The sequence below is a fragment of the Miniopterus natalensis genome, chromosome 12 (assembly GCF_054644295.1).
Source record: "Miniopterus natalensis isolate mMinNat1 chromosome 12, mMinNat1.hap1, whole genome shotgun sequence".
Lineage (NCBI taxonomy): Eukaryota > Metazoa > Chordata > Mammalia > Chiroptera > Miniopteridae > Miniopterus > Miniopterus natalensis.
The window spans coordinates 36,310,491-36,332,846 of record NC_142092.1 but is presented as its reverse complement, the minus strand read 5'-3'; the positions used below and the strand labels follow the sequence as shown (position 1 = coordinate 36,332,846).

The 22,356-nt window shown below is 37.0% G+C and overlaps 2 protein-coding genes across 3 annotated transcripts in view; one reads left to right on the top strand and one right to left on the bottom strand.

Moving 5' to 3' along the window:
* The window catches only part of C12H9orf85 (chromosome 12 C9orf85 homolog), a 49,703-nt gene extending 28,414 nt beyond the window's left edge, over positions 1 to 21,289 (bottom strand). The window contains exon 1 of the mRNA XM_016206673.2: positions 21,133 to 21,289. Coding sequence (XP_016062159.1) covers positions 21,133 to 21,234 — 102 coding nt within the window. The 5' untranslated portion in view covers positions 21,235 to 21,289. The remainder of the gene's footprint in view (positions 1 to 21,132) is intronic.
* A 731-nt stretch (positions 21,290 to 22,020) lies between these two features.
* ABHD17B (abhydrolase domain containing 17B, depalmitoylase) overlaps positions 22,021 to 22,356 on the top strand; it is a 36,849-nt gene continuing 36,513 nt past the window's right edge. For both annotated transcript variants that reach the window (XM_016206672.2, XM_016206671.2), the window contains exon 1: positions 22,021 to 22,338. The gene's annotated coding sequence lies outside the window, so the exon portion shown is untranslated. The remainder of the gene's footprint in view (positions 22,339 to 22,356) is intronic.

Sequence of the window (22,356 nt, the reverse complement as noted above, 5' to 3'; positions counted from 1 at the left end):
AAACTTCACATAGAAATCTCTTTAGTATTCTGCCCAGAAGTCTGTAAACTTTGTTCATCTTCATACCACTTGGTTTTGCAACTAGTGCCTCCCTTTAAAACTTTTTTTCCTATTGTGTATTAACAATGGTATATTATATTGCATGATTTTTCTCATATTTATTACTTTTATAGAGAAAAAAATAACTTTACTGATCAATTTTATAGACTTAATGTTTACATATAAATGTTTACATTACAGAAATTTTATAAAAATACAGATAAAAAAATGACATCTCATCACTGAGATTCTATACTTTCTAGCACTTCAACCGCATATATTTACAGAAATTTGCATTTTTCCTGTACATGTTGCTTTACAACTTGTTTTATCCTTAATTTTTTTCATACTAATGTAATACTTTTAAAGCATATTTTTAGTGGCTGCATTATATTTTCTCAGACTAACAGTGTAATTTACTCAACCCAATCCCTATTATTTGACTGTTTGGTGGTTTCCAATTTCCAACTGAACATATATTTTTAAAATGTATTATGTTATAAGCATCAGAAAACTTCTAATAAACCTGCAAATTCTCACTACATTATATTTGCACATAAAAAGTTTTGGTCCCATTTCAACAAGGTAGTAAAAATAACAGGAATGTATCAGAAGCAAAAACTCACAGTAAAGAACAATTGTCCCTTTCTAAAATCAATTATTTGGATATTGAAAGAGCAATTATTTCTTAATATTGTCTACAAAAATTTGCTTTGCTTTTTTATCCAGGCAGTTACAATTTTTAAAATAGAAGACATTGCCATTTTCCTTTTCAAAAAGGAAATTTAAAAATATTATTGCTATAATCAACTTAATATCACATTTACTATAGATAGAACACCACTACTATATAATCCAGAATATCAATACTGAGTTCCATTCACTTAAAACTTTCAAACTTACAAACTCTTTATTTAATGTGATACAAAGTAATAGCTTAAATATCTATTACCTACTTATACAAGAAATACCTTATTTGGATAAGTTACTAAGCCTTACTATTTTTATGTATTTTATTATTTCACAAAAAGAGCTAGTCATATAAATAGCTCAGAAATACTTCTGGAGTTCTACTAGTAAAATTGGTTTTATTGTCATTTAAGGGAAAATATAAGAGCAAAGTTACTATAGGCTTATTTCTTTTTTAGGAAACTACATCTGTTCAATGTAGCTAATTAGAGATGAGCTATCAATATTTATAAGATTTTTTTTTTACAAAAAATTCAGCCCAATTCTCCATTAAGCAAAATATTATCCTAGTTTTTAAAAATATTTGACATATACATACATACATCAAATACATACATTTCTGAGTTACCAATATTTGATTTTTTTACTATATAAAATTTTAATTAAAAGACAGCTAAGGCATTAAGAATGAAATATATTTCTACTATAAGCTAAAATAATTTTCTCCCTTGAAGTTTAGTACATCTTCCTCCCACTCCATATTCATAAGTCCATAAAACACCAATACAATATCAAACTGAGAGAAAGGAAAATATATACTAAAAATACTCAAAATGTTCCTCTTGGTCAATATACTCACAACATAAGCTTTTTCTAGGCAAGAAATAATATTTCGTTCCCTCTCCCACTTTTTTTGTTATTGCTGGAATTTTTAACAAGCAACATCTGTGAAAATAAACAATTGCATTTTCATCCAAAGACTGAATATAAAATGAGTTCTGGTCATCCCAAACAGAGAACTATTCTCTCAATAAGGGGGTAGAGCTATTGTCAGTTGCAATTATACAGAGAGGGTTTATGTAGAATCTACCCAAAGTACCTACTGATTTATTTCCGCAGCCAAGCAAACTACCCAGATTTTCACTGGCAAACTTTATGCAAAACGAACACTTAAATGGAGCCACACCTGCCTATGAGCAGTATTTTCTTCTGGCAGTAGGGAAATCTATTAAGAAAGCAAATTCTTTTTTCCAAAATACTCTATTTCACTCATATACTTTTAACAAAAAAATTAAAATAAGTTGGTGTTGTGTATTTTAACAAGCAAATATTTCTATAGGATTCTAATAACCAAAACACTGCACTGATAATCACATCTTTAAAGATGTGGACAGCCTGACCAGTGTGATTCAGTTGGTTGGAGCATCGTCCCATGCACTGGAAGGTTGCAGGTTTGACTGGGGCACTCACAGCAATCTCTCCTCTCTCTCTCTCTCTCTCTCTCTCTCTGTCTCTCTCCACAGCTCTCTCTCTGTTTCTTCCTCCCTCTCAAGTAAATAAATGAATAAATAAATAAACAAACAAACATAAATAAAAGATGTGGACAGCTGAAAACAAAGAACACTCTGGTATAAAGATTTTTAATTCTCTCTATTTTGTTCTAAAAGGTACAATTCAAAAGGACATATTATGAATGTTAAAATACATTTTTATAGAAGAACCCACAATGTAATGCTAAAAACATATTATAAGCAGAATATGGAAGGAATAATCTCCTGACAAGGGAAATTTTGCCTTTCAACAATAAAAACATGGCAGCTTAGTGTTTTAAGATAATGTACTTTCAATTATCTTTGAGTCATCTTCATTATTAACTATAGGACCTTTTTTTATTTTAAATATGTTTTTATTGATTTTAGAGAGAGAGGAAGGGAGAGGGAGAGAGAGAGAAACATTGATGAGAGAGAGAAACATTAATTGGCTGTCTCCTGCATGCCCTCTACTAGGGATCAAACTTGCAACTCAATCATGTGCCTTTGAAGGGAAATCAAACAGGTTACCTCTCAGCGCACCGGACTATGTTCAACCAACTGAGCCACGCAGGCCAGGGCATTATAAGGCATTTTTAGTAAATAAGTAGCCCAAGTACAACTTCTCTAACTGGAAATAAACAGTGCTACTGTCAGAACAGTTCTATGGGAAGTAAGCCTTTTCCACTTCAGAATTCTCCTGTAAATGACCAAAATATTAATGGTCCTATCAAGGAATATCTTTGTCTTTCCTGAGAAAAGACTCACTTACAAAGTAGGATTGTAAACCCTATTCCATTTGATCCTTCTCAAGAGCCTTTGTTAACACTTCTTCCTCTGTTTGCCCTTAAAAATATCCATTTCCCAATACTTAATCAACTCACTCACTCAATCTCTGTCTCTTCAACCTAGGTGCCTGTTCAGTACGCCTTTCTGTTCACACTACTTTTACTCTTGGTCAGCCGAACCTGTACCTATAATCTCAGCAATGAACTCAATGCAACAATAAGGATGGACCTAGAGGATATTGTGCTGAGTGAAATAAGTCAGACAAAGGCAAATGCCATATGATTTCACTTATATGTGGAAACTAAAAAACAAAATAAATGAACAAGCAGACCAGAAACAGACTCATAGATACAGAGAACATTTTGAGGGTTGCCAGATGGAAGGGAGATGGGGGGGAATGGGTGAAATATAAATTGGTAGTAACAGAATAGTCATGGGGATGTAAAATATAGGATAGGGAATATAATCAATAATAATAGCTATGTATGGTGCCAAATGGATACCAGATTTATTGGGGTGATCACTTTGTAAGTTATGTAAATTCCTAAACACTGGGCCATACACCTGAAACTAATATAACACTGTACATCAAATGTAAAATAAAAATTATTTTTTTAAAATGTTTATGTGATAGGTAGCTATCAAGATGTTTATAGAGCGCTGCATGTTGGTTAACTGCAAATTTGGGCGCCAATTTCAAATCACACCTCAATGTTGAGTAACTTCTCTGTGCCTGCTGCCTCATACAGAAAGCAAGAATATCTATCTTATAGTTATGTTTTCCTTGGCAAATTGTATGTATCCAATAAATGTTGACTATTGCTTAAAAAATTTTACATAGTACCTTCTGTTTAAAAATTAACATTCACAGTTAATTTTATCAGTTCCTCACAACTACCTGGGGGGATAATATTATTCCTTTTTTACAGATGAAAAGACAAATCCAGACAGGTTTAATAGTCTGCCTATGATTACACATTACAAAGAAACACAACCAGGGCTCAAGGCCATGCCTTCTGACTCCAAATCCCATTATTCGGCCCCATTAATCCATATGGCCTCAATAACTAAATCTCAGTCTGATTTCTAGTTTCATTATTAAGAGCATCAATTCTTTGGAAAAATCAGACTATTTATATGCTAATTTAAGCTTTCCCAAAATTTTATATCAAAAGACATCACCCCAAAATGTAACTCCCCCTAGTTTCTTACTCTGTACTTCCCTTAGTTCAAACATGGCACACAGAGTATAGAAACTATCTGTTTTCTACTCTCACTTCCTCATGGTCAAGGAAAGTGGAATTTGTATCAGCAGTTTCTGGCCTTTATTCGTTTTCCTGGAATTTAAGCCAAATCTAAACACATGGAAAGCTGGAAAGTTATTTCTTTGCTCTTTCCTTTTTAACCCTGCCTTAGTTATGAGATCAAATGTCAGACTAAATCTCAATTACCTAGGGAACCTAAAATTAGAAACATGCTGGGAACTCTGGGTAGTTTCTAGAACAGTGATTCTCAACCTTTGTTTTTGCCTCCACTGTTTACATTCCCATGTTATTCTTATTAAATATAGAAAATAGTATATATCTTAGTTAACAGGAGAGTAAAACGCACTTTGGGAAAGGTCAGGGAGGGGAGATCATAATACATTGTCTCCCAACAGAGGATTTCTATATCAAAACTAAAGGAGATAGAGATAAATAATGTGCTTCTATCTTCTCAAGAGATCTTCTACTACACTTCTTTAACTCCCTGCTTGGTTGTTTACAATTCCTGATCAATGTTCTTTTGCTTACTCATATCCTTGAGTGATTTCACATACCTGGGACATGTCTGTACTTTGGCCAGGTATCTAGATAAAAGCATGTATAAGAAAGAGTTGTCTATTCAGTTTATTAAAAAAACGGTCTTTTTGGTTTTAATTATAAAAATGAAACAAACCAAATAATTTTTACATAAAATACTACTATCATAAACCTATAAACCACATGCCTAATCCTTTGTAAAAATTTTCTCTGCTGCTATTCTTAGAACATTCCTGTGGCTAGGGGCAGGCATAATTATCTTCATTTTCCAGATGAGAAACCTGAGGCTCAGAGAATTAAGAGATTTCCTTGAGGTCACACAATTAATCAGGAGCAGCAGAGGCAGGACCCATAAAAAGATGCCTTTCAGTTTAGGGTATTCTATTACAGTGAGAAGTAGAAAGTATTTTCCTACAGTTTTCAAGGTTTTTTAAATAGTAAAAGAAAAAAATTGCTCACACTTTTGCAGAGTACACATTTTAATTTGTACTGTGTTTTAACTTAAATTCTAACACTGGTATATTATTTTGCAAAGAGGGCCAAAGCTGCCAGCTTTTTCCTTAGGTAGCCTTGCAGTATTATCTATTATTTGTTTTAAAAGCACAAGACAAGCCTGGCTGGGCATGGCTCAGCGCTTGAGCATCGACCTAGGATCAAGGTTTGATTCCCGGTCAGGGCACATGCCCATATTGCGGGCTCCATCCCCAGTCGGGGGTGTGCAGGAGGCAGCTGATCAATGACTCGCTCATCATTGATGCTTCTTTCTCCCTCTCCCTCTCCCTTCCTCTCTCTGAAATCAATAAAGATATATTTAAAAATAATATTAATTAAATAAAAGTACAAGACAAAATTCAAGTTAGAAAAATTTGTTTAGGAAAGAAAAACTGTTTGCTAAGCAATGTTCCAAAGGAGGAGGGTTTACTTTTCTACCATGTTCCTCACAGATTTTTCAGCACACTCAGACCTAAACAATAAAGGGTGACTAAGTGGTAAGCCACATACGCTAACCATGTATAATTCAACTGGAATGCAGAAAGCTCAAGAAGCAATTGTGTAGTGTCATGAGGCAACACACGTTTTTATTAGCACTCATTAAAAGTTAGTCACATTTTGAGACCTTGTCCGACTGGAATGGTATGCCCCAAGTTAGTGATCTTAAAAGAGACAAACTACTGACTGGCCATTGTTTCAAAATGTTAAACAAAAAACAATAATAATGCTCATTTCCTCCTAAGAGCATATTTAGTAATTTATGGATTTAACTCTTTCTAGCATAATAATTGGTAATGTCCACAAACCAAATGATTTCACTTTTTCAAATAAATCAATACTGTAAGTCATTTGCATGAGGGCAGGAATATAAGAATTACCATACTGAAGCTAGTTAACTTTTTCAAAGATAGTTGCCTTGTGTTGGTCATATTAATATGTCATACGAATAACCTATGTATGCTGACAACTGATTCAGGAGCCAAGTCACATCAGGAAAAATTAGGCTTGTGTCATGACTCATTTCATTTAGAGCTCAGTATTCACATGTGACTTCCTTAACTTCGATTGACAGCACTTCCGCATTCTTAAAAGGAAAACAGAGATGTTTGACGACAACATTAAAAAGCTAAGGGATAAAATTAAGGTATACTCTGAATAACAAATGCAAATCATCTATAACAAAATGCTACTACACTTTATAGATTTTTTTTAAAATATGACTTTGGCCCAGCCAGGCGTGGCTCAGTGGTTGAGCATCGACCTAGGATCCAGGAGATCGGGGTTCGATTCCCGGTCAGGGCACATGACTGGTTGCAGGCTCGATCCATGTCAGGGGCGTGCAGGAGGCAGCCGATCCATGACTCTCTCATCATGGATGTTTCTATCTCTCTCTATCCCTCTCCTTTCCTCTCTCTGAAATCAATAAAGATATATTTAATAAATAAATAAATAAATAAATAAATAAATAAATAAAATATGACTTTGTCCTACAATACTTCTTTCTTTGTTCTCACATCATCCCTGTGTGGAAGAAAGAAAGTGGTATTGTTATTTATTTTTATTCTAATTTGTACAGCTGATGTAACTTACCCATGGTTATATAGAGAGTGAGTCAGTATAGCCACACCAGGAATCTGAAGAGTCTACTCCTCATGTTGCCCTGACTCCAAACTTAGGACTCCTTCCAACATGTCAAACTATAAAATGTGTCGCAGGTTAGAATTAAATTCAGCACATATCATGGCTATGTCTCTGCTGTCTACAGGAACAATTCGAAAAAGTATGAGTTAGCATGTACTCAGCATTACAGTAGGCATCTCAAGAATTCAGAAGATTTATATGCTTAAAATCTAGTTGGAGAGATGAAAGTAATGGTCATGAAGTAATAAGGGTCATGGAGAGCAAGCAAAATTTGCTAGAGTTTAAATGGTGTTTAAAATAACAAATTAGCTGACTGGCTTTTTCAAACTAGGCTATCAGAAGTATTTGGATTGAGGGGGAGTCACCACAGATCCAGGGCTGAATGTCAGCCTTACAGATTCAAAAACTATCCTTTCATTCAGCCCCCACCCGATGGGACAAAGTGAGGGAGTCACGTATCTCTACTACTTATGGCAAATTTGCAAAGGTGTCACAGAATGGGAAAGGCTTTTTATGTTTTCAAAGACCATTGCTGTAGGTCCTCAAAAGGTTTCAGATCAAAGTCTAAAGTGATACACAAGTTTAATTTAGAACAACAGTAACTCATCTTCCTTCATACATTCCTGGTACCTATTCTAGTCACATATTAAAACTAGAAATTGGGTTCACCCACAAACAGAAGCAGGAGAGATTATATGTGAATATTCACACAGGCCACTATGTTTCAGCCTTTCCTGAAATGTATATGACTTGATAATGGACAGAGACTAAGGTGATTTATATAACCACTTCTACAGAGAGGAGAAATTCCATGTTTTTAATGCTAGACATATTAGTATTGCAGTTCAACTTTTTACTTTACTAACTGAACTACAATTACATTAATTCAGCTATTTTAAATCAAAGCCCTTTTTTTTATTATAAGGTCTTGATAAAATTACTAATTTGCTCACTGTTCCTTCTTGTACACTGGCCTTATCCCTCCAGCTAGACTATCAACAGCATGAGGACTAGAATGGGGTCTTATTTTCATCTCCGTGTTGCCTACCACAGATGCTGAGCAAATAACAGGCACTTGGACTTTAAAACTTTGATGATGATACTGATTTTTCTTCTCTATGGCTTCTCCAGCACCCAAACAAGACAGGTTCTTTAGCTTCCTTTTATTTTTAATTCCCACATTTGATTGAAATCTGGAATTGTGGGTATAGATTTTTTCCTCCAAAAAATTTACCTCTTCTATTTGATAACTCACAGATAGCCGCAGCATTAATTTTTACCGCCATGTTATCAATGGTTATTTAAACTCAGATTTACTAAGTTCTTTGTTCACCACTGTTTCTTCTACCACTTATCTTCCTACATTTGAGGGTACATTCCTAAACACAGGGGTGGGCTCAGCAGATTTACAGTTGTGAGTATGCAAAACAGAGTTAATAAAGTTAGTGTAATAATCATAACCTGCATGTCTTTTTCCCTACTTTTGCCCATGCTGTAGATACATATTTTTTGAATAAACTTTTAGTCTGGATGATTCTTTTGCCCTGATATCTGAGCCATAGCTTAACTCTATCAAGAACTCTAAATTAAAAATACTTCCTTTACAGCTTTGGAAACCTTGCCCTGTTTTTTACAAGTAGCAGACAAGTCAGATGTCTACAGCACTATAGTTGCTTTATGGTTAACCTCTTTTTTCCTTCTCTGGGAGGAATTTCTATCATTGGAGTTCAAAAATATCACCACATGTCTAGAGCCCTTCTATTTGAAGGCCTAAGATTTTCTTCAACTTTGTGAAATTGGGCTTTTCTCCACTTTTCATCATTTCTTTTGCAACCTTCTGCCTTCTGGAATTCCTTTAGACTTTCCTAACTCAATCTTCCATATCTCAAATTTCATTTCATCATTTATCACTTTGGCCTTTTAGACTAGGCTTTAGACTAATCTATTGGCTTGATCTCCCAAATTACTAATTTAGTCTTTATTCTTATCCTTACTGCTATTCAGCCATCCTATTAATATGTTTATTTTACATTTCTACAACCACTGTTGGAGTTTTTAAGAAATGCCACAGATTTTTTTTCCACCCCAACAGTAGTCTATCCTTGTTTTATGGACATTGAGAGCTTTTTTGAATCACTAAAGATGGATACCAGTTAAACTTTTTTTTTCAAGTTTTCTTCTGTAGCTTATATTAATTATCTCTGGTTAAATGGGCATGGGAGGTAGGGTTTCCAGTCAACCACACATCTCATGGTTTTGGTATTCCTAAAAAGTGTAGTGCTTCTTAGTAGTCTGCTAATATTTATAAATGAGAGCCTAGATCTGCACTATCCAATACGGTAGCCACTGTCCACATGTGCCTATTTAAATTGAAATAAATTAAATAAAATTAAAATTCAGTTCCGCCCGGCTGGGTGTGGCTCAGCGGTTGAGCATTGACCTAGGATCCAGGCGATCGGGGTTCAATTCCTGGTCAGGGCACATGCTGGGTTGTGGGCTGCAGCCGATCAATGACTCTCATCATTGATGTTTCCGTCTCTCTCTCCCCCTCTCCCTTCCTCTCTCTGAAATCAATAAAGATATATTAAGGAAAAAAAAAAAAAATGCAGTTCCTTAGTCGCATGGGCCACATTTCAAACGCTCAGTTAGCACATGTGGCTAGTGGCTACCATACTAGATAGTAAAATTCTTCTGGATAGTACTGGTGTAGAATAAGCAGTATTAAATATAGAATGAATTACTAAAGCAGAATTGAGAATTGCTACTGCTCTGGAAATGAATTCAAATATTAATTATATAATCCTTGCCTCTGGTTGAAAGGATAAAAATTAACAGTTTGACAGCTTTTGCTTTAGCAGGCACAGGAAGCCTGTTGCTTCCAAGTATAAGAGGTTCCTTGTTAAACTCTGAGACCAACAATGATCTGGAATATTGCTCTGCATTTGTCGTTAATGGCATTTCCCCACTTTAGAGGTTATTCTTCTGACTTTATCTTGAGGGAAACTGTTACATAACTGTTGGAGTGGTACAGATCTTGTTAATTCTGATATTGGCATTATTCTAGAGTTTTACTGAAAAAATCTTGACTTCCAGCTGTATTGTATTACAGATTCATAAACTGTTTCGTTGCATCAGTCTAATCCTATTTTATATCTTCAGTTTACTTAATATTCTTTTCTGCTTTTTCAATTTTCTAATATTATAGTTTTTTTTTTTTCTTCTGTCATTTTGCTGAAATTTGGGGAAACAGGAAGATAATGCATGTTTTCAGTCCACCATTTTAAATTAGAATCCTTAGTAACATTTAATTTATTTTTCTTACTAAGTAGCTAAAAGAAGGCCTTAATAAAAGTATCCCTAGAGAAGCCTTAAGATTTGAGTTAATTGCCACTGTAAACCAGGGATTTTTTTATTTAAATTTACTAGGGAATAGCTGACCTTGAAGTCATGATATGAAGGTGAGAGAACTGTCCATGGTTCAATAATAAAGAGTTTAAATTAAAGCAATAGCATCACATACGTAACAGCAACAGTAATATTTTAATATAGATAATAGTTTATGCCACATGACTATTTTAACTTTATTAAAAACTAGATCTAGCATCATGTCTTATAAGCTTTCAAATTTATAGGAAACACAATATCAAATTACTATTATGTCTTATGATAAAGGCTAATGATGGTATATAGAACATTCACATATACAAATATACACTATGATGTCAAATATATATTCAAATTGATGACTTCGGTGACATAAGTAATTTCAAAACAAACAAGTCAGCCGCCTGCTAAGACAAGGGTGAGCATTTAGTAACATATAAATCTTCACAGAACAAAAAAACATTTAAAATAATCCCTAGCTTAGCTTGGTATTTCATATCCATGATGTTGTAAATGGCCTACATCATCGAATGACCTTCAAAACCAGATCTGATTAAAGTTACCACAGAATTTAACTGCTAACCGAATAAATTCACTGGAAATTTTTATACATACATAGCTCCATCACCAACATGAATACATCCTTGTTAATGGCATATGGCTCTGCCAAAGCAAAAACAAACAAAAAGGAAGACAAAACAAAACAAAGAAACCAAAAAGCAAAAACAAAAATACAACTTAGTTCCAAATTACCCAATATGAATAATTACATTACTTTAGACTGTAAACCCAACTTTTCCAACTAGAAATAAACTTGATAAAATATCCAAGAAAATGTCCACTATAAAGTTCTAAAAATGTCACTCAACCTCATGAATAAGCAGATAAAGTGGAAGACAATTAGGACTGAGGTTGAAATAATCAGGCCCAAAGCTACGGGGAAATTCAAATTTACTCATGATATTTTTCAAAGCCAAAAGTCCTACAGGTACCAAATTAATCACTGCTGGGAAATCAAATCATAAAAATTTCTTTTAGCCAAAGCAGTATTACATGAAGCATTAGGATGCTTATCCACATCCACTAACAACATTTCTGAAAAGAGAAACTAATCACCTGGTACCTGTATCTCTCTCACCTTTGCCCTCAAAAGCCATGACTTTAAGATTATTTAAAAATACTTCATATTCATCATGATAATGGTTACATTTGAGGAGGAGAGTGGTAATGACTAGGAGAGGCCAGTGACATTCTCTTGATCTGGGTATTGCTTACATGACTGTGTCCACTTTGTGAAAATCATTGAACTCTTATGATTTTTGCACCTCTCTATATGCTTATAGTTATACTTCAACAAAAGTTTATTAAATGAAAATGATTCATATTTACCTTTTTTCTACTTTTTTGAAGTAGTTACTAATCTAAGATTCCTGAATGAAGGATTCATATCATTTCAGTGCTTGGGACTCAATAAAGATAGGTGAATTTACATAGATCAGTAATCCATTGTACAATAGCAATAAGAACTACTTGATTTTCACTTCTTCATCCCACAGGACAGAACAGTTGCTACGGGTGCATATTTTACTCCATGAGTAGTTCAAAAATGCTTGAGTCCCTGTCTTCTAAGAGATAGATGCTATTTGTGTATGTATGTGTAAGAGAGAAAAGCTAAGACATCTAGACTAATAACTAATAAGACATGCACCATATGTGTGGGGAGGGCAATAAGTGCCACAGGGAAGAAGAGACATTCCAACAGGATTCATCAAGGAAGTCACTAACTGAGGGAGTAGCCTGTGAGCATGATGAACAGCTTAGTGAGGAAGAAGGAATGGAGTAGCTTTTACAGAATGCCTAATGCCAGGTACCATGTGAGCATTTTCATAAACCTTACTGACTCTCACAATAGAGCTAAACCCACTAAGACCCTTGATAGCTTAAGAAACTCATGGAAGATCATACAGCCAGTAAAGAGTAGAGAATTTGACCTAAATCTTTTGATTCCAAGATCAATGTCTTTCTACCACACCATGTTGCCAGTGTCTTAAACAAGAGCTTGATACCTTTGGCCAAAAATCCAAAAACATCTGAAATCTGACAACTGACAAGGAATTTTCCTAACCAATGCATACACTTTAAAATATTTTTATTTTTCAAACTAACCTGACCAAAACCAAAATAAAACAGACTACATCTACTTATAAGAATGATGGGCTAAATTGACAGTACTGGAATTTATTTATTTTTTTAATCTCAAAGAGAGGGAGGAAGAGAGGGAGAAACAGAGAGAGAGATGTGAGAGAGAAACATCAATCAATCAACTGCCTTCCACATGTGCCCCTGCCTGGGTCTGTGCCCTGACCAGGAATCGAACCACCACCTTCTGGTGTACTGGATGATGCTCCAACCAACTGAGCCACACCAGCTAGGGCTGACTACTGAATTTTAATTCAAAGCTTGAGATCAATCCATTTGGTTATCCTTTTTTGGCAAAATGGTCTTAGTCAACCACAATCTTCTAACCAGGCAGCCTATCACCTAAGAGAGGCTTTCAGTCTTATGCCTTTGTAATCACATAATGTAATATGTTCATTTTGGAAACAAGAATAAATACCTATTTCTAATCTTGTTTTGGAAAAAAGCCTTCATCAACTCTTAGCCTTTTTTGCCCTCCCTTGTACTACCTTTGTCACAGCATTTAATATACAGTTATAATTATTTACTTACTTTATTCAATCACCAACTACTTACATAATATCTCTTATGTACCAACTCCTGATCTAGGTTTTGAGAATGTAAAGAAAATCTTTGGCTTCACAGAAATAATATTCTATGGTGGGCTATAAATAAGACAAATAAGTAAACAATATGCCAAAAAGTAATGAGGTTATGAAAATTAAAATAACGTAACAACTCATAGTTTTGATAAACTGAAACACAGTATGTAAGAAAAAGACCAAGAATCAGGGTGATTCTTATTTGGTTTGAGAAACTGAGTAAATGGTGGAGCTCTTTAAAGAACTGGAGAAAACTAGAAGAAAGATTTGAGAGAGAGAAATGAAGAGTTCTTTCTTTTCCATGTTAAGCCTAAGATGCCTTTTGAATATTCAAGAATATAGGTCAAGTAGGTAGTTAAACAACTCTGCAGCTCAGGAGTGAGGTTGACCTGGAGTTCTAGATCTCAAAGGTATCAGTGTAAAGATGGTATTTAAGATCATGGACTGAGCTGAATGAAAAAATTATTTCAGGAGACTGTTTGAGAGGCAAATGCTGCTGAGCAATTGAATGAGATGAGGACTGAGCATTATTAACTAAGGATTTGGAAATCAATAACAGAGATCAATAACTTTGACAAGAGTGGTTTTGGCGAAATGGTGGGTATAAAACTATCTGGATAGAGACAGAAGCAATGAAAGGTAAAGAAGTAGGGAACCAGGAACTTTTCTATAAAGAGGAAGAAAGAAATAGGGTGGAGCCACAAAAACATGGATTCCATCTAAGGAGAGTTTTTTAAGAAACTGAAATAACCCATTAGAGATGGAAGGATTGATGATGCAAGAGAACACAGACAACAACTTAGAAGCCTTAAGCCTTTAAGTCTTTTAGGCAGGGTGGGGAACGTCCGGTCTGTCAGCCAGAAATCATTTGGTCTGGCCCGGCCAAGGCCTCACCAAAGAGAAGCAGTTCCAGCCATCACATTAGGTGTGAGTTAATTAAATGTTTGACCGAATATATCAGGCTAATTTTTAAGTTGATAATTTTGTATGGCCCAAGAATGATGTTATATATATCCAAGTGGCCCTTGGCAGAAAAAAAACAGGTTCCCCATCCTTGCTTTAGGGAAACAGCTCAGGGGTTCAAGTGGAGGGACTCGTTTCAGGGAGAAACAGGCCTTTCATCCACTTTAATAGAAAGGCAGCATATATGGGTACAGATACAGGTAATTTGGTAGATGTGATGATGGAACAACAGAAAGCAGGATCTAAGCAAGGTTAGAATTCTGCCAGGCAAGTACCACAGAGGGCAAGAAGAATAAGGGAGCTGAAATATATACAAAAGAACAGTTGTATTAATGGAACGTAGACTCCAAGCTAGATAAAGAGGGGGAAAAGGGCATGAATGAGGTACAGAGAAAAGTGGAAGGGTTAATTTCCAAAAAATTTCCTTTCTGCTTAAGTTGGCAACTAAGAAATCCTAATGATAATTACCTTCATGTAGAAAGCTTTGCATGTATCAGACAAGTTCAGAAAAGGAATGTTTAATTTACTCAATACATTTAAGTGCTATTTGGCCTTGAGTGATAAGGAAAATCTCAGAAAGGAATCTTACACATTAGCTATTACTTTATAACCTTCTCATTTCATTTCTTCCTTTCACAAAAGTCAGTGGTGAGAAAAAAAAGACAATTGAGGATGGAGTGAGCTGGCATGAGGGTTGTTCTGAGGACAGCAGGATTCTCTGACACCTGCCTATGACCTCAAAATAACACTTGTGCAGATGTAGAGAGTCCTCTGGCTTAAAGTAACAAATGCCATAGCAGCTTGTGACTCTCAGCCCTGAGGTTCTTTGTCCAACTGCACCACTCCCTACTAGTGTTTCTCTAAATGGAAAATAAACAATTTTGGGGAGAGTTAATACAAATTATGACTTTCTATCTCTCTCAGGTGAACTAATTTACCTAGATGAAAAATTTGGATAATACTCTAACAGTGTAGTATTTAACTTTATGTGGAAACAAATGTTGACAATTATAAAATTTCATAACCCACCACTGAGTATAGTACCATTCCTTAGCACAGGTCAAATCAAGACAAATTAGTTTTGCTTGTCATTTATTGTATAGTAAATGGAATGTCTAAAATACATGGTTGAGGTAAAATTTAAAATACTGCGAATCACCTAGGGATCTTTTCAAATGCAGATTCTATTTTAGTGGATATAGGACAAAGACTGAGATTCCACATTTTAAATAAGTTCCCACATGATACTGATTTTTACTGGTACATGTACCTTCCACACGCTGAGTAGCAAGAATAAAGAGAAATGCTAGCTGAGACTGGAACTCAGTTCTGACTTATTCCATCCTGTTAAACCAAACATATGATAATAGGTAAGGAGGAAGAACATGTGACTGAATTTGCTGGGGGGAAAAATGACCTCATTTTGAATCACCTTTTTGCAGATCATGAGTAGCAAATAAACTTTATGGTGCTTTTTTCCACACACAAAAATAAATAAATAAATAAATAAATAAACAAACAAATAAATAAATAAATAAATAAATGATATACGATTGAGGTAGGAAAAACAAGTATATTGTAGTAGGCCTCAACTTTAAGAAACATGCAAAACAGATGTACTGGCTTCAAATAAAAGCACCTTGAAAATGTACGTATTTGGAATATAAGAAGCATGGATGAAATTATTTTGTGTGAAAGGGAGAAGAGAAGATAAGAGGTAAATAACAGAGAATACTGTAGTTCAAAATATTCACAATAGTGGCTATTAACTAGTACTATGACTTTTATTTGGAATAATACTCTTATGTGTATCATAAGGCCCAGCACATTTGAGATTCTGTCAATTGAAAAAGTATGTTGAATTTAATAACAAGTCAATTGAGGGGGGGATACATTTAATATAAAACAATTGGTATCACATTGCTTCTCTTACGCACAAAAATACAGTATTAAAAAACAATGACAACTAAACGCATACACAAATGAGGGGTTTTTCCACCTGTCTTTTGAGATCTCCTAGCATAGACCTCACCTAAACAATGGATAGCCATGTGCTAGTCATGTAACTTTGGGCCTATCATCTACCTCTAAGTTCTAATTTCACAATATGTAAAATGGGATAATTATAGCATCATCTTATGATGCTATTTTGAAGATCAAGATAATGTATGTCAAGTGTGTATAGTGACTAACACACTTAAGTACAAAATATTAGCTATTAACAAAACTATAGCTCCAAAACTGTTTAATGTACAGCCTCAGCTTTTCCTTATCCATTTTAAGGTAGAGACATGAATTTCCCATAAATGAGTGTTTCCCCCAAAACTAGTTCAAGTTCAATAGGTATTATGTAAACCAAAGATTTCCTGCAGCCAAGCAAGTTTTGGTTTACCTAACTTTTTTAAACTGCAAAACATCTCCGTGCATTATGCTAACGTACACTATGACTCCTAAAAGTGAAATCGAGTATACAGTATTTCCAAAATAATTGGACCATGAAATTGACTCCTGTTCTATGGAGAAGATCATGTGATCATGGGGCTCTAACATTTCAGGAATGCTAGTAAAAACAATGCTGACAACACATACAAAACAAATAACATCCTTCAGAAGATGATATATGTTCTTCCCATTTAGTTAAATTATTTAGTTAAATGCTATCCGTCCTTCGGATCTCAGGAAAGCCTTTTTGACCCCTGAAACTTAACCAAGTCTTCCTGTTACTCTCAGGGTTTCCTTAGACTTTTCCTTCACAGCCCTTACTGCCATTTACATTAACATACTTAAAAGATTATTTGCCTGTCACCTTGCCCACCAAACTGTAGGCTTCAATTAAAGCCATGCCCATATATAATGCTCAACTCTATACCCCTAGGTAGATAAACAATGTTTGACAACAGATGTGGAACAAATATGCGAATACAAATTTCACTGCAGCTTTATCTGTCATAGTGAAAAACTATCGATAGGAAAGTAAGTTACTCCACACTTACATTATAGAATATTATATAGCCATTAAAAAGAATGAGCTTAATCTCTATGTTCTGACATACCCACTTTACTAAATGAGAAAGAAAAAAATGAATCTTATTACATAAAGGGTTGGGCAAAAGTAGGTTCCCAGTTGTGAGTACATGAAACGGCTTATTTTTGTATTATTATCTATTAATTATTGCATTATTTTCCATACAAACAACTGTAAACCTACTTTTGCCCACCCCTGTATGTACTATATTTTACACAGATGTCTAAAAACATACATATCTAATCGTTAACAGTGACTGTACCTGAAGAGAAATAGGGCTGGGGAAGAATACTTTCACTTTTATACTTCATTCATTTCTCTATTATTTCAATATCCTTCAACAAGTATGCATTTCTTTTCTAAATTTTTTTAGGCTTAGATCAACCGCAAGTCCACTAATTATATCATATGTTTTATGTTTGGTTCATATTTGTATCACTATTTCTTAAAATACTTTTGCAATGAACCCCATGGCAATCTTGAGAGAAAATTAAGAGATAGTATTAATCCCATATTGTAGGTTGAAAGCTATAGGTAAACTACCTAACATCACACAGCAAGATAAATGTAGAAATTGGGACTAAAAGGTGGCTCTTTTTTCTTAATCCAGTGTTCTCATCACATAGCACTTTCCAGTAAGTCACCATGCTGTCTTAACCCTTTGCGGTCGTATTAAATTTGGACATGGGTGTCGTACTGGTCGGAATAAATTTCCATTGAAAGAGCAGTGATACATAACATGCAAGATTATGAAGGATAAACAAGGTTTATGAACTGATACATGAATAAATAGAGTTAAGATTCGTACGGTTCCTTGCTGTGGTGGCTGAGAGTAGACAAACGACTGCAAAGGATTAATGATATCTACATTTTAGTACAAATGACTAGAAGAGATTTAATCCTATTTCTACCTCTTCAAATAATCTCTTTTAAATAACCTCAGTAAAGGGGACATTTAAAAATCCTGGTGCACACTCCTCACTATTAGGCAACTCCCTTATATTAAGCTAAAACCTAACCCTGTTAGTTTGACCCTTGGTTCAATTTTGGTCACTTAGAATGTCACAGAACAAGTTTCTCTACTCTCCCAGAAAATATTCCAAGTATATAAAGACAGCTATCACTACTGTCCTTTTGGGAATAGGTGCTTTACCTATATAAATTTCCCAATAAAACATCTGTCATTATCCATCTTCCAACTTCAGTGAAGTCCTGACAAACTGCTTGGCAGAGATGGAGAACTAATGCAGGACTCCTATAAAATCCTGAGGTACAAGTAGTCAGTTGTTGCCACAATCCTTTAAAGAGAGTTACACAGAGAATCATGCACGTCCTAGCACTCCTTTGTCAGATGTCACTGAATCAAACAGCTTTCTAAAGTAAAGCATAGAAATGAAGACAGGGTCAGGTGCTTCTGACAAAATTTTGGCTTCGGACAGTGGTATCTAGCTGGCTCAAGAATTTGCTATAGCCCTAGCTGGTTTGCTCAGTGGTCGGAGCGTCGGCCCTCGACCTTAAGGGTCCCAGGTTTGACTTCGGGCAAGGGCATGTGCCTCGGTTGCAGGCTTGATCCCACACGCTCTGGCTGCATGTGGGAGGCAGCCAATCAGTGTCTCTCTCACATCAATGTTTCTCTCTCTCTCTCTCCCCCCCTCCCTCCCACCTTCTCTGTAAAGCAATGGGAAAAATATCCTCAGGTGAGGATTAAAAAAAGAAAGAGCCCAGCCGGGCATGGCTCAGCGGCTGAGCGTCGACCTAAGATCCAGGCGACCACCGTTCGATTCCCGGTCAGGGCACATGCCCTGGTTGTGGGCTCAATCAGTGACTCTTTCATCATTGATGTTTCTCTCTCTCTCTCCCTCTCCTTTCTTCTCTCTGAAATCAATAAAGATATTTAAAAAAAAAAAAAAGAATTTGCTATAAATGCAGCCAATTATTAGTCCTCCATTAGACAGCTGAACAATCAACCTAATGATCTTTCCTCAGTAAAATATTTCTTGTTGTTTTTGTCAGTACCTCCAATAACAAAACACCTGGTGTTTCTACCAATGGACAAAGGAGGCTTCCTCACAACTTATTTTAAATTTTTAAATATTTTCATTGATTTTCAGAAAGAGAGGGAGAGCAAGAGAAACATCAATAGGCTGCCTCCTCCACACCCCCAACCGGGGATCTAGCCCACAACCCGGGCATGTGCCCTGATCAGGAATCAAACCAGCAACCTTCTGGTTGGTGCAAGGGAAGACACACAACCAAATGAGCCACTCCAGCCAGGAGGCTTACTCACAATTTAAAAAAAGCAAAGGAAAGAATAATAAAAGTGATAAACAAAATAAAACTTAATGACTTAACTTGAGACACATGAAAAGATTTAAGACCATAATGACATGGCTATTAGATAACACCAAGATAATGGACAATGAAAAGTACAAGAAGTCTACAAAGAACTACTAGCACAAGAAGTAGAACCTCAAGAAGTCTTGTATTTATAGGTACAAGAAATAGAGTAAGGTACACTGTAGCTAAATATTTATTAAAACTGCTTTTTCTCATCTGATGAAAAAAATCATAATTAATTGCTTATGCCAAAACTTACAGTAAGAATACAGAACCAGACAGACAGACATCTATTGGGAATAGCACAGCTTTTTATTCAGGTTTACTTAATGATAACAGACACAAACTTGAGAAAGTCTTCCCAAATGTTGCTGCAGTTTTTTATCTGAATCTGAACCTAAGGGAAAGAAGAGGTCCCCTCAGCATCTAATTGAAAATATCCCTCTTTACTCTTCTTTACTGAACTGTTTTTCCCGGCATCAGAATTTATTATAATTCATAACTATATATCTTTGTGCTTGCTTATTGTCCAATGGCCCAGGAAACTATAAGCTCCTTCAAGGCAAAGTCAACACTTTTTAACATTGTATGCACTTGAGCACAGGGCCTTGCACATGAAATGTGCTCATTAAAATTTGTAGAATTAGTGAAGACAGAAAGAGGAGAGAAAAAGAGGCCCACAAGTTGCCATAATCAGTTTGCTTTTAACATTAAGTTGAATGTTGAAAAATTAATGTTGAGAAATTATCACTTGTTGGACACTTATGATCCAGACCTTTTATATATATCATTTAATTTAGCCTCACAACAATCCTGCCAGGTTTCTCATTTGAAACTAAAGTAAGGCTCAAAGAAAAGAAATATTAAATAATTCACTTAAGCCACACACCTAGTAAATTTGAACTCCAGATTATGTGACTATCATAATCTTGATGGTGGCCCCCAAGATGCCCTTGTGTTCAATTATCTCCTCTCCATACAGCTATGGAGAAGTTGGAGGGGGAGACACCTACAGCAAATTTGTAGTTTTATACAACCCGAAACTTGTGGCTATGCAGATAGTCTGAATTTTCTTCCAGCTTACAGAAATCCTACTAAAGAAGTAAATGAGTTATAAAAAGCAAAACAATCATTTTTACATTAATCAAACATCTGATCCTCAAAACAATCTTTACAAAAGAGACATACACCCATTATGTTGGTGAGGGCACTGGGGCCAAGAGCGCTTAATCTTTCACATCCTCCCTACAAACATATGGACCTGAGGTTTTCCAAAAAGAAATAGTTGCTACATAAAGTTGGCACAAAATGTTAGAGACACTCATGCCATAATCCTCGTTTTCCTACTGTAAATATGTGATCCAGATGGAAGCGTTCAACAACTCAATTTACCCATCTGCATTTCAAGTTTGATGGGGGACCCATTCTCTCTTCGTGCAATTAGTTAAGTGTTGACTGCCAAATACATTTACGAGCAGACAACACATCCAGGTCAAAGAAAGGGTGTGGGAATATCACGCTACAAAGGGTTGCACTGCAGCCAAAACTAACTCTGGGCTGCGGTCCACACTCACCCTTGCCAGCTCCTCTCAATTCCTCTTTCCCCTCCACTGAACCATTCCTTCCCGGAGTCAGCTTTAGCGCAACAAGCAGGTTCCTACCTTGGTCTGAACACTCTTATCAAACTTGTCATTTTTGAAGCTAAACGTATTTTGATGCCTCTGCGGCCTGGAACGGGCCACGTTCCCTCTCTGGGAACTCATCGCCGAAATCACAACCTCCACGCGCCGGGACGAGGAAGACGCAGGACAGACCAAGACGCCAGAAACCGCCTCGGCGAGCAGATGCCTCGGTCACTGACCCGGAAGGAACTGTCTAGCTTTTTCCGCCCCGCCCCCGCCAGCCCACGTGACTCCGAGCGGAGGTCAAAGGCCACCCTCGGTGCCTCCGCAACTTCAAGGTTCTTCCACGCGGCGTAGACTCAATCCCTCGGCTCAACTTCTGTCCCAAACTCCGCCAAGAAACCCCGCTTTCTTCGAAGCGAGAATTCCCCTATTGGTCCGAACGTGGCAGTCTGTCAAGGCGAAGGGGCGGGGAGTTTTTATTTCTATTGGCCCTCCTTTTCCGCAATCCCCGCCTCCTGCCGACTCAGCTCAGCCTCTCCTGGCGCCCGACTCCACTGGGAGGCTTGTGATTGGTGAAAGTCGGGCTAAACTGGGCTGCGTCCCTCCTCCTGCCTGCTAGCAGGCTGGAGCCCCGGGCAGCTTTGGCATCTTGATCCAGTCAGTGACCAACTCCTGGCTTCGGAAATCTGCTGCTGGTCCCCCTCGCGTCCCTTCCAGCCTCCCTCCCGCCACGAGGGCGAGCCCAGCGGCTGGTCGGCTGAAAGGGAGCGAGAAAAGAGGACTCAAGAGAAGAAACACCTGGCTGGGTCTGGGTGGTGTCTGCAGTGCCAGAAAGGGCGGCGGTGCTGGTGGAGCTGGTGGCGGCGGCGGCGGCAGCAGCTGCGACCACGGCCGCTCGGGACCTGAGGCCAGAGAGCCACCGGCCGCGGCAGCTCCAGCTCCAGCGCCTCTCGCCGAGGCCGTTAGTCAGCAGAACGCAAGCCCGTGGGGAGAAGCAGGGCCAGCGCGAGGAGGCGAGTCTCGGGAGCGCGAGTGGGCCCTCTCGGGCGCTGCCGTCTTTCTTCGTCCCGTCGCCGGGGACAGCAGCCCTCGTCCCTCCTTCTCGGCCGGGCCCGCCCGCTGGTCGGGAGAGTCCGGCAGCGGCGGCATCGCGGATCGCGCCTTGTGGAGGACAGTGCGTCGGCAGAGGTCCCCTCCCAGCCCTTTCTGCCAGACACCTTGGCTGCGGCCCCTCAGGTGCAGGTGCGTGAGGCCGCGGGG